We start from the raw sequence: 13,382 nt of genomic DNA, 5'->3' as shown, positions 1-13,382 counted from the left end.
GGTTTGTGTTCTCTCTTTATAATAGTAGTATAGATTATATAATTTCCTACAAAAAAGGCCATATCCTGAGGATTGTGGGTTGCTCTCCCCTGATCTTTACAAGGCCACAATCTGGTGGTCTGAACTCTGACCTATGACTTATTTACTTGATCTGAATTATACTTTGCTCTTCTATTTCATTATTGCATTTCATTTTGAGCTTCATATTTTATATGACAAATGAGTAACTGACTGACTCATTGTCACTTATTTGCTTTCTGCAATGCCTTTAACTTTCAATAAACCTTCACGGTTTTCACTGTAATACTTGTCAGTCTTTATTGAGAAACCTAATGTGCCTTAGTTTTAATCCAGAAATGTTACTTGATATTGAATTAATTTGAATGACCAGATCCAGAGAGTAGCGGCAAAATCCTTAGGGGATTAACACCGCTCCCAGCCCGTCAGATGTGTTTTAGTTTGACAATATAGAAAAGACCTACATCATTTTTGATGCCAGAAAACAAAACATCATTCTATTAGGAACTATTCTATAACAGGACTGGACGCAATATATATTATGGTTGCTTAAATATTCCCAGAGGGTGGTGATTAGCTGTTCTACCAAGTACCACCCATCAGGGAATATACTAAAGCATTTTAGTCTGAAATCTGCATTATCACACTAAAATGGTAATGCCAAACGTAATTGTGACACATGCACCAATTGGAATTCATATTGTGCGTGAACGAGGTACATTTCTGAAATGCTGACATGACCACACTCAGGTGAAGGACATGCTGTATTTATAGAGAAGCAGACAGAGTAAGGGAGGGAGAGAGAGGGAAACACAGTAAATGGCACATTCAAGTAAGTACATTCAGAAAGCGATTAAAAATACAGTGGGGTAGACGAAAGAAATGCCATGAGATATATAGATAGAAGAGTTCAGAAAGGTAATGGGAGTAAGTTGTCAGAGTAACAGACTCCATATAAAAAGGGTGTGAAGAGGATAACAGGAGTGGCTGAGGCACTACAAAGGCCACTACACCTTCCAGAGAGCTAGTAATATTCAATTTTAGGTCTAATATTCTAAGAAATTAAACATTTTCAATTCTATTCATTCATACAAAAAATAACTGTTATTACTCATGGATCTGATTCTGCTAACAAGCAATGGCAACACAAATAGATCTGGCTTATTTTAGATGTATGTTCATTGTTGCGTGATATGTCTGGATGCAGTAATATGCATATGTTGGGATGGAAACGTTTTGTATTTGCAGTGATTCCTGTGTAGAGATTATTCCCGTAGTCCAACTTGCTGGTGTCAAGGGCCTGAGAGACGGTCCTTCTGGTGTTGATTGAGAGCTACTCGCAAATCTTACGGAGCATGTGTATGGTGTGGAAGCAGCTTTTACCTGTTTCTGCATAGATAACTTGCTGTCCAAGATGATGCAGAGGTTGTGGATGTGAATGTCGTGATAAGCGATGGGTCGATTTCTGCAGGCCACCAAGTGTCGTTCCATGGCGATGTATTGATCCCAAAGATGAGGACTTCCCTCTTGTGTGTGTTGAACTTGAGACAGTTGCCCTTCAATCAGTCAGTGACGTTCATCATACATCTGTGTAAGTTGGCCCTGGTGGTGGAGGGGTCTTCTGACAGCAAGCAGATGAGCTGGGTGTCATTGGCATAGGAGATGATGTTGAGTCTGTACGATCTGACGCTTTCGGCCAGGGGGGTCGTGTACGTGTTAAAGAGGATTGAGCTGAGGGACAGTCCTTATGGGACACCGCAGAGGATCATCTTTGGTTCCGAGCTGAATGGTGGGAGGTGGATTCTCTGAGTTCTTCTGGTGAGGTATGAGGTGCTCCATTTGAGAGTGTCTCCCTGAATTCCGATTTGGTGGAGTCTGTTGATCAAGATGTGGTGGGAGACAGTGTGAAACGCGGCTGACAGGTCCAGGAGGATGAGGGCTGCTGTTTCGCCACTGTCCAGTAGTCACTGATATTGTTGTGGCTATGATCAGGGCTGTCTTGGTGCTATGGTTGGCTCAGAATCCGGATTGAGTGGGGTCCAGGAGGTTTTAGAATGCCAGGTATACAGTGAATTGCTGGTTGATTGCCTTTTTGAGAACCTTCGCCAAAAAGGGGAGCAGGGCGATGGTCCAGTATTTCTCCGGATCTACTGGGTCAGTGGATGTATTTTTCAGGAGGGGCCTCCCTTCCGCATGTTTCCAGTCCTCAAGGAAGGAGGCTGTGGTAATGAAGGCATGGAGGATTTACTTGAGCTAGTTGCCAATTGTCATTCTCCTGAGGTTGAAGATGTGGTGGGGACATGGGTGTCCATGAGTGCTCAGAGTTCATGATGGAGACTGTGGCTTGAGTTGTGAGAGGGGCCCAAGTCGCATGATCAAGTCTGCTATGCGAGGACCAGGGTCTCTCTCTCTCTCTCTCAATGGCTTTTCATCTGGTGCATGCTAACGCAAATGCGCACAGATCTTCTCCTTTCCTTTAAAGCCACTTTGACTATGGGAAAAACCCATGGTGTGTTCAATAATCTAATGTCTAAAGAGCGCCTTCAGTTCTTTTCCCACCACTTCTTGTAGATGAAAAGCACCTCTGTGATGTCTCCAAGCAACAAGGTGAATGTCTTTATTGATATGATCGACTGCTGTTGATCTACTGGAAGGTGGTTGTACTAGGCAAAGGCAGTCTGTATCTTGCTTTTATCGATCTGCGGACTACCTTTGACCTAGTGCCCCATGGTTGCCAATGGAGGGTACTGTCTGATCTGGGAATGCCCCGTATTTACTGTCATTACTAATAAAGCTTCACGCTGAGAACTTCGCGCAGGTGCGGTGGCGTAAACAGGGCCAAAAGACCGCTTGAATAACAGTAAATAGAGGTGTCCGCCAGGGGTGCATTCTTGCCCCCACTCTGTTTTCATTGTATGTTAACGGAGTGGTGGAGTATCTTTAAAAAAAACCCTCAGATGCCCCTTCCCTGGCGGGCAGGAGAATACCCACTTTATTATTTGCAGACGACACCCTTTTGATTTCTAAAACCCCGGTTGGGCTACAGAGCCTCCTTGACAGCTTTCAATCCTTCTGTGAGTCTCGGGGATTAAAAATTAATACTGAAAAGACCAAATATTTGGTCTTGAATCCCCCGAAAAAGCATGGTCGGCCACCTGTACTAAATATGGTGTCCCTGGAAAGGGTCAAGGAGTTTGATTATCTAGTGATCCGCCTCTCTGATACCATGAGGTGGAATTGTCATCTCCAAAAGATGTTATTGAGCCATAAAAGGGTGGTGGGGGCTCTCCTTAAAGAACAGCGGTTATCTACTTTCAAACCTATCTCCCCGGTGCTAGACATCTACAAGGCGAGAGGTGTTAGTGCGACGCTCTACGGAGCAGAGCTTTGGGGAGCCCAGAACGTGGACCAGTTACCCTGTTCAGAGAATAAGTTCCTGAAGGACCTAATGGGTCTCCCGTATAATACCCCCACTTTACCCTTACTCCTAGACATGGGTTGCCGCCCTATCAAAGACCAGGCCAGGTTACGACCCCTTCTTCTCTGGGCCCGCCTATGGAGAGTCCCTGAACTTGTCAGCTATGCGGAAGGGTTAAAGGTGGTCTTATCGATGTCTGGTTGGTCCAAAATAGGATGGCTGAGGGATGTTAAGCATCTGCTTGGAGAATTGGGACTTGGTGAGGCTTGGCAGTCTATGTCCGCACCCCCTAAGTCAGTCTTAAAAAAAGCTTATTGGAAGTGGGTAATGAATATGAGAAATTCTGATCCCAATTTGTGTAGAACCACTAGAGAATTTTTAATAGTAAAGGAGGTAACCCTATGTGAACCTTATCTTGATGTTATTTTAAAACCTAGAAATAGAGCTTTATATTTTAAATTCAGAATAGGAGTGCTTCCTCTGGGTGAACTGACCGCTCGCTGGAAGATCCCGGCACTGACCACCAAGCATTGCCCTTTCTGTGCTTCTAGGATTGAGTCGGTCCCCCATTTTCTATTCGAATGCCCTGCCTATAAAGCTCCGTGCCATAGGTGGTTTAAACCTTATTGCAAAGAGCTGGGTACCTGATAGCCAGAAACCGGTCCTAGGATGCTTGATTCCGGTCCAGAAAAGACATGGCTTGGCATTTCGGTCTGGACTGTTCCCATGAGGCATAGGGTCAAGACTGATTTGCATATGGCCATGTCTGAACTGGGGTGGTTGGTGAGCAAAATAACAATGGATTACACCCAGATCTGTGACTGGGGGTGAATGTTTTGCCATTGTGCAACATTCAGTCCATCATCTTGTATGTTTTGCTGACAAGATGAGGCAAGGCACAGGGGATAGGCTGTTAAACTTTTCCATGGACATGATGTTAATCGACGCACTACTGTCTATGATGAAAGTTATTGGGTGATCATTCACTCTCAACGTGATTTTGGGAGTGTCCAAAAGAAGTCTGTTGTTTTGTTTGGTGTGTTTTCTTTGAATTGTGATCTTCACAAGCAGCTAATCCAACATGGGTACCCTGTTGTTAGTTGATACCATTAGTGCACACTCATCTTCTCACTCAGTACTCGATAATAATGTTGAAGAGCCTTTGTACAATGAATTTGATGTTGATTGATTTTGCCTGATCTCCACTTGCTGTAGTTGAAGTTGCTTTTTGGTTTTGTGGGTGGGCAAGAGTGATTCTGGAACATACTCACGTTTATCTTCTCTTTCCATCGTGACACAATTGATTTTTCTTTAGCTCGGCACACAGATGTTCTTTCCCATAATCTTTACAGTCTTGTCCAATGGCTGAACATTCACCTTTGCGGGGAAAAGAAAATCCACTTCGTAGGCCTAGTTTTGTTTTCTTTAAAGATGTCGAGTTGTGTGCATCATGTTTCTGTATGTGCTTGCTTTTCACAGTCAGGGCTGATTCATTGTAAGCTGTTTCTGCTTCCATGTCAGCAGCTTATTGGTCTGCTTATTCTTCTGCACTCAACCATCAGCATTATCTCCAAACTGTGTGATTCTCTCAACATGCGTCTTTTGAACAAGTCTGAAAGACAGCGGTCCTTGATTCTGAGAAACATGGCTTCTTCATCGGTGAAGTCAAAGAATTTGCAATGTTTAATGAGTGCATCGAGTTTTTTGACAAACTTGTGCATAGTTTCACCAACCTGTTGCCGTGCATGGCTGAAGAAAAACCTTTCAAAGTTGAAGTTTGGCATTGGTTTGAACTTGGATTCTAACGCTTCTTTTACCTTTTGGTATGATTTTGCTTCAGTTTGTGAAGGTACTTTAACTCTGCTTTCACCCATTCACCTGCAAGGTTTTTCAAGTATGTGATCTTCTTTACTACTTCTTCTTCTAATGCATCTATGAAGTCATTGAATGTTTAGATCCATGCTGTACACATTGCACCTATGTTCTGGTTCTTAGGAGTGTTGAAAGACAAGTGGTGGCTCGGGTACACAGCTGCATTGTATTTTGAGCTCTCTTTTTCTGCCAATGAGAGCACGTGCTGTTCAAACAGCTTTCGTCATACTCAGCAGCCTGCAACTTCTGCAAGAACAACCCTTGTTCTTGTTCTTGGTTCACCACGCCAGATCCAAGGTCGTAGAATGCTTCACTTGTCTTTGATGGTAAGTACATTCTCTGTTTCTCAAACCTGGTTGTCACTGCCGTCATTTTTATGTTTTGTTTGAGTAATTGCCCCTTATTTGTTGAGTAGCGTAGTGTCTTCGTTGACTGCTTCACCAGCATTTTGCGCTGTTGTTTAAATTGGCTCCTAATCAGGGATTTCACCTTTTTCTTTGTCCGTTTATGAGCTGAAACATGGCCTTGACTCCACTTGTGCCGTTGCAGACTGCTTTGCATTGATCTCAGGCACACATGGCACGAACAAACAGTTGGCCATACTGTTGCAAACTCTCAGGGAGAGCAGCCTTGTTTTCTTTGGGGCACATCTCCTCTACTGCTCACCAGATGTAGCGTATTCACCAGCCCTGGAGCATGCAGATGAAGTACACTACACAGGAGCTGTAGTTAAACACTTCTTTATTTCTCAGCATTCACTCACGCAGTGCACATCACATAATACTTTTCAGATAACCAAACCCTGACACCTTCCAGCAAATTACGCAGTTCCTGCCTAGAGTCCGCCCCATACCACAAGAGTCATAGTGCGAATTACGCCAATATGCTTGATTTACTAGCAAGAGTGTCACTTGAAGTTGAAGTTTGACACATTTGACAGTAGGATGTTATTCATACCCAGCATAACCATAGAAATGTCATGTATAACGAATCTGAAAACCTGGCAGCTGCTGCGGATCGGATCCTGTCTTCTTCTTTACTTCGAGTTTATGCCTTTCATATTTAAGTGCAGATTATCTTCAGTTGTCTGCCAAGACTTCTACTACTAGAACGCATTGTTATCAGAAATAAAAGCTTGTGAATGAAAACTGTAATGCAAAGCATGTAGTCCACGGCGGCAGCAGATTCACTTAGTTTATTTGCCAGACTTGGTTAGGATTTGTTAGAACTGGCCTTCTTTTCTCTGGCCTCAAAAGTGGCTGGTCCTTCTTCTGTTTCTACGACTTTTTGCATCGTTCCCTCTGTGTCCACGCCCAACTGATCACATGTGTGCAAGTCAGAAGTAGGAAGTAAACGAGGAAGTGCAGACGCCGAAGTAACTACAAGGAATATATTTCGCAGCCGTCGCTGGATGGGGGGAAGGCCCGCCCCTTCTGCCCTGCAGCCCACCATCTAGGAGACCCCGGCGCTGAGCTGGGCAAGGCGGCCAGCCATGGCCCTTCCAGTGGTGAGCGGGGGCCCTCTGAGAGCTATGCAAGTGTGACTTGGAGTGCGTATGAGGGAATAGTATTGAGTGCATGCGTGTGCTCGGGATCGCTTGTTGACAGTTCGTGTCATAGGTTATTTGGGAAACCTTTTTGCGCTTCTCGGCACTGAGAGGAAAGTAAAAAATACCTGAGCACAGTGCAGGAAATTGAATTCATTTACATGCATGCTAACATTTAGTGACAGGGCAGGGACATTTACCTCTAATTTGTGATGACATTTAAAGCAAAAGAGCAGTAAAGTGATTACTTTTTTGGGCTTTGTTTTGCTTAAGCTAACCAACCCTCTCGCTTACTTTAGGATAATTGTCATGCTTACAATTACTCCGAAAGGAGCCCCCCCCCCCCTTTACTGCCCCCTCCAATAAAAACCTAGGCTGACGTTGTCAGAAAGGGAGCGTAGTTATTCATAGGCAAGAGATAGTCCGTTCTTAAGCATTATTTCTATAAACTCTACGTTCGACGAAATTGTCTACAACTAGAAATGCCTTAACGAACTTTTCTGGCTTTACTCTGGAAGTAAACAGACCGCGTTTTAAGATCGCTTTATTGGCAAAGCACCCGGATCAGAGATGTATTTAAGTTTTGGGATATAATGCTGGTATAATAACTTGCGTGGTTAATGCACTTGTGTCATTGATCTGAGTGTAACCACCAGCAGTGTTAGAAGTGGGCGGGAACGGAAGGGCACGGCGTGCCCCTACTTCTAAAAATGATGCTAGTCCGTTCCCCTACTTCTTGGTTTTGAAAGACCGTACCAGGACTGTAGGAAGAGCCATACTTTAAAATGACACATTTTTTCCCCATGAGTGGTGCAATGTGAATATTGACGAAGGTCGGGCGCGTGGTGCAGCGTGAATATTGACAAAGGCCTCTGCAGTGCGCCCGACTTCCTCCCCTTCCCTGCTGTGTCTAGGGGCCTGCAAAGTGAGACTGAATGGGCTATCAGTGTAGCATATAGCGCGAAAGCGGCTACCTCTGATGGCCCTGCAGCTGACTGCCGTGAGCCCGTGATTCACAACTCATTTGTGAGGACACTTCCAGGAGAAAGAGACTGCTGAGTGGCCATGATTAAAAGGGTTGCTGGCAGAGCAGCTCTCAGGAGACATGCTCAGGTATTTTCTTTCTCTCGTGCTCGTTGGGCTAAATTAGTGCTGGACAAGTCCTCCGCATGTCTTCCAGCTGTAAAGTTTCATACTGAGGGTTCAGAAAGTGTTGATCCCCCAAAGGTTGTCTTTACCATGTCTCAACGTTTAAGCACTTTAGTTATGAGTTAACGTGAATAGACATAAAGATTAATCTAAGAACTCCTAAAAAAACATTGTTTATAGATAACGTGCACACTCCGTTCTAATGCATCGCATGCCGAAAGAACAATGCACACCTAAAGACACATGTGCATACCTAATCAACCAGGTTTATTCCAAGCAATGGTTGAAGTCCATAAATAAATAATGTGAAATGTGAGCCTAAGTGCAATCGGGGCTGAATCAAAAATGTGGTTACAACGAATAAAACATTCTGTAACTATTTTTTTGGTATTTCATCTTTAGGTAACTGCATATAAATTAGCGCACATACTTTAAAGAAAAAATAACAGCAAGTTAAACTAATCAATGGGAAATGTACTCTTTAGTGTTATGAAACCTCAACTGGTTAATGCGACCACTAAATATGTCTTTTTGTATAACCAAAGTCACAGAATTGAATCCTGGTTGGACTTGTATATTAATCGAGCACGAGGTCCATGCCTGTGAGAGAGACAACTGTGAATATGAAAGCGAACATTTTAAAATTGTATTACATACAGTAGAAGAAAAGGTCCCACAAAATGTGCAAACATTTAGTGTTAAAGATAAATGCTTTGAAAATATAGATTTCAGAAATACGCCATCAGACTATACCTAGAGCAAATATTTTTCTGTTCAAAGCAGTGCTGGACTGGCTGTACCTGGCATTGGGCGTTTCCCTGGAGGCTGGAAGGGTGAGGCCTGGTTTTGCAGCGGTGCTGCGATATCCGCCCCCAGTAACAAAAGCAGCAAGCGTTTCCAGCCTCCCGGGGCCAGACAGAGCTTCGCCAGGGGCTGGTGCGAGAAAATTGCCAGGGCTGGTTTGGTATCCCTATCCAGCCATGATTACAAAGATCCAGTCCTGAACTCCGCTGGTAACACCCTAACATTACCTCTCAAAAAGAATAAAACTTCGTAACCATAAAACTTCCATTGATCTGATTAATTAAAACCCATAATGGCTCCCAAGCAGCCTTCGTATTTGATGTTTAACAAATTGCAGACATTTACATTTCTTCCAGGTCGCAGGTACCCTTCAGAGGAGACTTGTTTCTTCCACAGGGCTCCGTCCCTCTCCTTTACAGCACAGGAGAATCCACTCCTTCACTTTAAGCCAGTGACAGGCACCCGAAGGTCGGCATTACCTGTCCAGAGGCAGTTGTTTTTATACAAAAAGCGATGAATCTTTACAAAACAAAGTTCATCCACCTCAGCTCCACCTGGAATGTTTTGGGTTGATTCGTCAAGCGGGGTCTGAGAAAAAGGGTCCCAAAACCCGTTTCCCTCATGCAATTCCAAATAGGAATTTTGAACACCACTACTGCAAAAACTGGATGAACAGAATTACACCAAGTTTGGTAAGAAGCTAGACCCTTACCCTGAAAGTGTGCTTTTTAGGTCTCGCTCCTAGTATTGCAGAGCGCAGCATGAGACATTTAGTAGGTAAAAACGAAGCTTAACCTGCAATTGCAGTACCGAGGCTCTGCTGATGCCCTTCAAGTCTTTTTTATGCCCGCTCGCCCTATGTGCCCCCTGGGCAGTTTGCAGTCTATGGATGATATGCCAGGAAGTGATGGTGGTGAGGGAGGGCTGGATCCGGGTATACTAGAAGCAGGGTAATGAGAAATATCAGGAAGTGAGGGGGAGCTAGGGGAGGACAGGATGTGGGTATGCTAGAAGCAGGGTAATGAGTGATGCCAGGAAGTGAGGGGGAGCGAGGGGAGACCAGGATGTGGGTATGCTAGAAGCAGGGTAATGAGTGATGCCAGGAAGTGAGGGGGAGCGAGGGGAGGCCAGGATGTGGGTATGCTAGAAGCAGGGTAATGAGTGATGCCAGGAAGTGAGGGGGAGCGAGGGGAGACCAGGATGTGGGTATGCTAGAAGCAGGGTAATGAGTGATGCCAGGAAGTGAGGGGGAGCGAGGGGAGGCCAGGATGTGGGTATGCTAGAAGCAGGGTAATGAGTGATGCCAGGAAGTGAGGGGGAGCGAGGGGAGACCAGGATGTGGGTATGCTAGAAGCAGGGTAATGAGTGATGCCAGGAAGTGAGGGGGAGCGAGGGGAGGCCAGGATGTGGGTATGCTAGAAGCAGGGTAATTCCAGAGAGCATGGGTGGCGAGGAAGGGTTCGATGTGGGGACGCTAGAAGCAGGGTAATGAGGGATGCCAGGATACAGAGGGGTGAAGAAAGGGCTGAATCTAGGTATGAAGAAGCATGGTAATGAGTGGTGCTAGGAAGTAAGGGTGGAAAGAGGAGAAATGAACCATGTAAGCTGGAAGCTGGGGGAATGAATGATTCTAGGAAGTGGGGGTTCCGAAGGGAGGGCGAGATCCAACTATGGCTAGACCTAGGGTAATGAACAATCCCGGGCAGTAAGGGTGGCGAGAGGAGGGTGGGACCTGGGTGTTCTAGAGTAGGGCAATAATAAGCGGTGCAAGGAGGTAGAGGACGAGGGGAGGGCTGAACCGGTCTATGCTAGAAGCAGGGTAATGATGTCTAAAAAGTAAGGGTAGTGAAGGGATGGTTGGATCTGGGTATGCTAGAAGTAAGGTAATTTGAGATACCTTGAAGTAAGGTTAGCAAATAGGGTGCAACTCTAGTAATGCTATAAGCAAGGTAACTACCAATGCCAGGAAGTAGCGATGGCACCGGAAGGGCTGCATCACTCCTAGAACTAAGGTAAAGAGCAATGCCAGGAAGTAAGGGTGGCCAGAGGAAGGCTGTACCTGGGTATCCTCCAAGTTTTGTAGTGAGTGATTCTAGAAACTAAGCAGGACGAGATGAAGGCTAGATCTAAGTTTGGTAGATGCATGGCAATAAACTATAACATGAAGTAAAGGCAGTAAGGGAAGAGCTGAAGCTGGGTATGCTAGAAGCAAGGTAATGAGTGCCAGGAAGTAAGGGTGGTAATGGGAGGGCTGTCTTTGGTATGCTAGATGCATGGCAATGAGCAGTGATAGAAAGTGAGGATGGTGAGGGGAGAGCTGGCTCCTGACATCCTAAAGGTAAAGTAATTAGTATTGCCTTAAATAGGGGTGGCAACAAAATGGTTTGATCCTGGGGTGCTAGAAGTAGGGTAAAGGACAATGCCAGGAAGTAAGGTGACAGGAAGGATATACCCTGTATGCAAGGAGTTGGGTAGTTAGCGAAGCCAGAACCTAGGGGTGACGAGATGAGGGTTGGATCTAAGTATGGTAGAAGCAAACTAACAACTATGCCAGGGGCTAAGGGTGCAAGGGTAGGGCTGAACCTGGCTATACCAGAAGCAGGATTTTGTTCAATGCCAGGAAGTGAGAGTGGGCGAAAGCAAAGCTGGATCTGGGTATGTTAGAAGGGGAGTAATGTGGGATGGCAGGAATTAAAATTGGGGAGGGCTAGATCTGGGTTTGCTGGAATCAGGGTTAAGAGTGAGGCCAAGATGTAGGTTGGCAAGAGGAGGGCTCAACCCTGCTATGCCAGAAGTACGGTAATGAGCGATGCCAGGAAGTAATGGTGTCAAAGAGAGGACAGAACATGGGTATGTGTAAAGCAGGGTATTGATCGATGCCAGAATGACGGTGGGAAGGGGAGGCTCGATCTGGGTATGTTTTTCTATTTTTAGCCACACCTCCGACTCCGCCCACTAATCCAATCCTCTGCTTATTCCCGCCCCCTGAGTCTCCGCCCACAGTTCCCCTACTTTTTTGCTCCCACTTCGACCACTGGTAACCACTAAAATGTTTATAAGGTTTCTGCAGAACACTGGATGAAAACTGTAAGTCACGGGGTTCATTTACTAGTAAGATTGTTCCGTGGGTTAATTCTTAAGCTGCAGAAAGCCTTATATAATGCGCTGGGCACACGTCCGGTCCCACTCTTAGTAAAATAGCTTAGTGACTTGTAACCCACATGATTCCTTGCAGCTTTTTAACCCAGCTTTTCGTTTAAGATTGATAAAACTCACTACAAATAACATGGGTAGTGGTTAACAAATAAAGGGATAAAAAACTCGGTGCAAATTGTACACACTTAGTCCTACACATACACATAGAGCTTGAGGAAGTAAAACCCTTTTATATCTTGGCCATCACTTGGCCAACTCGTTTCTGCTGATGGGTTGTTGGGACGGGAAAAGGTGCAGTAATGTCGAGCTGTTCTCACTTTGACTTCAAACACCACCTCGTACGTTACAATAATTTCGCAAATATGTTACAATAATTTCGGCTGCCACAGTTGATAAGTGCTTTTTAGGTCTCGCACCTGGCGATTACTGCGCAATCGCGCTGTCTCGCCTGCAAGACCTATGGTCACTGGCTCTGCTTCACAGGAGACAGGAGATGGGCATGAGCAGCATGCCGGAATCGGATCAGGTCGCGCGTGTGAAAACGCGCTCCGATTCCGGCATGCTGTTCACAGTCACAATGGATCAGGACGCGCGCACGCACATACACAGACACACGTGCACACACACGCACACACACACGCGCACACACAGACACACGCGTGCACACACAGACACACACACACGTGCACACACAGACACACACACACGTGCACACACAGACACACACACACACACACATACACACGTGCGTACACATCCCTCCCTCCCTCCCCCCCCCCCCCACTCACCAGGCTCTTTCCGCATGTCCCTCTCTCCCTTGGCAGCGGGTCAGTCTTGACAGCAGGCGGGGCTCTCCACGAGCACAGGAGCCCCGCTAGCGCACATGCTCACTTCCAGCTGGCTTCACGGGCACAGAAGCACGGGGTAGGCTCCTGTCTGCTTCCTGTCTTTTTGCGGCCCCGCCCCGTCCCAACACAGGTTGCCTGGCTTCCTGTCCAAGCCGGGCTGCGGCGGTGAGTTTCTCAATACCTGACTTGTTTCTTCTGTATCTACCTACGTCTGGTTGTTTCTTTCTGGCCCTCACTCTCTTTCTCTCTCAGACTCCCCTCTTCATTATTTTCTTCTTTCCAATAGCTGACCTAATTCCTCTCTTACTCTTGACCTGTCTTTCTCACCTTGACTTCGTTCTCTCTTTCTTTACTACTTGTTAATTAGGTTACAAAATGTGCTTCAGTGCCACAACCTTGTGCCTTGCTAAACCTCTTAAGCAACACTGTGTGGGTTCAAATGCTGATGAAGTTCGTAATGTGTCAAACCAACTGCCGAAAAAGGCAGTTGAATATTACGTTGCTCTTTGGCAATTATTTTTTAGTGCTGCAGTAATACCAGAATTAGGGCGCAGGCGGTATTCCGTGTTGT

The 13,382-nt window shown here is 45.6% G+C and overlaps 1 protein-coding gene across 1 annotated transcript in view; it reads left to right on the top strand.

Moving 5' to 3' along the window:
- Nucleotides 1–6,627: 6,627 nt before the first annotated feature.
- Nucleotides 6,628–13,382, top strand: part of IKBKB (inhibitor of nuclear factor kappa B kinase subunit beta) — a 616,380-nt gene continuing 609,625 nt past the window's right edge. The window contains exon 1 of the mRNA XM_086943580.1: nt 6,628–6,815. Coding sequence (XP_086799706.1) covers nt 6,801–6,815 — 15 coding nt within the window. The 5' untranslated portion in view covers nt 6,628–6,800. The remainder of the gene's footprint in view (nt 6,816–13,382) is intronic.

This window comes from Lissotriton vulgaris, chromosome 11, assembly GCF_964263255.1.
Source record: "Lissotriton vulgaris chromosome 11, aLisVul1.2, whole genome shotgun sequence".
NCBI lineage: Eukaryota > Metazoa > Chordata > Amphibia > Caudata > Salamandridae > Lissotriton > Lissotriton vulgaris.
Note: the sequence above shows the minus strand (reverse complement) of the source record. Positions and strands in the feature narration are given on the sequence as shown.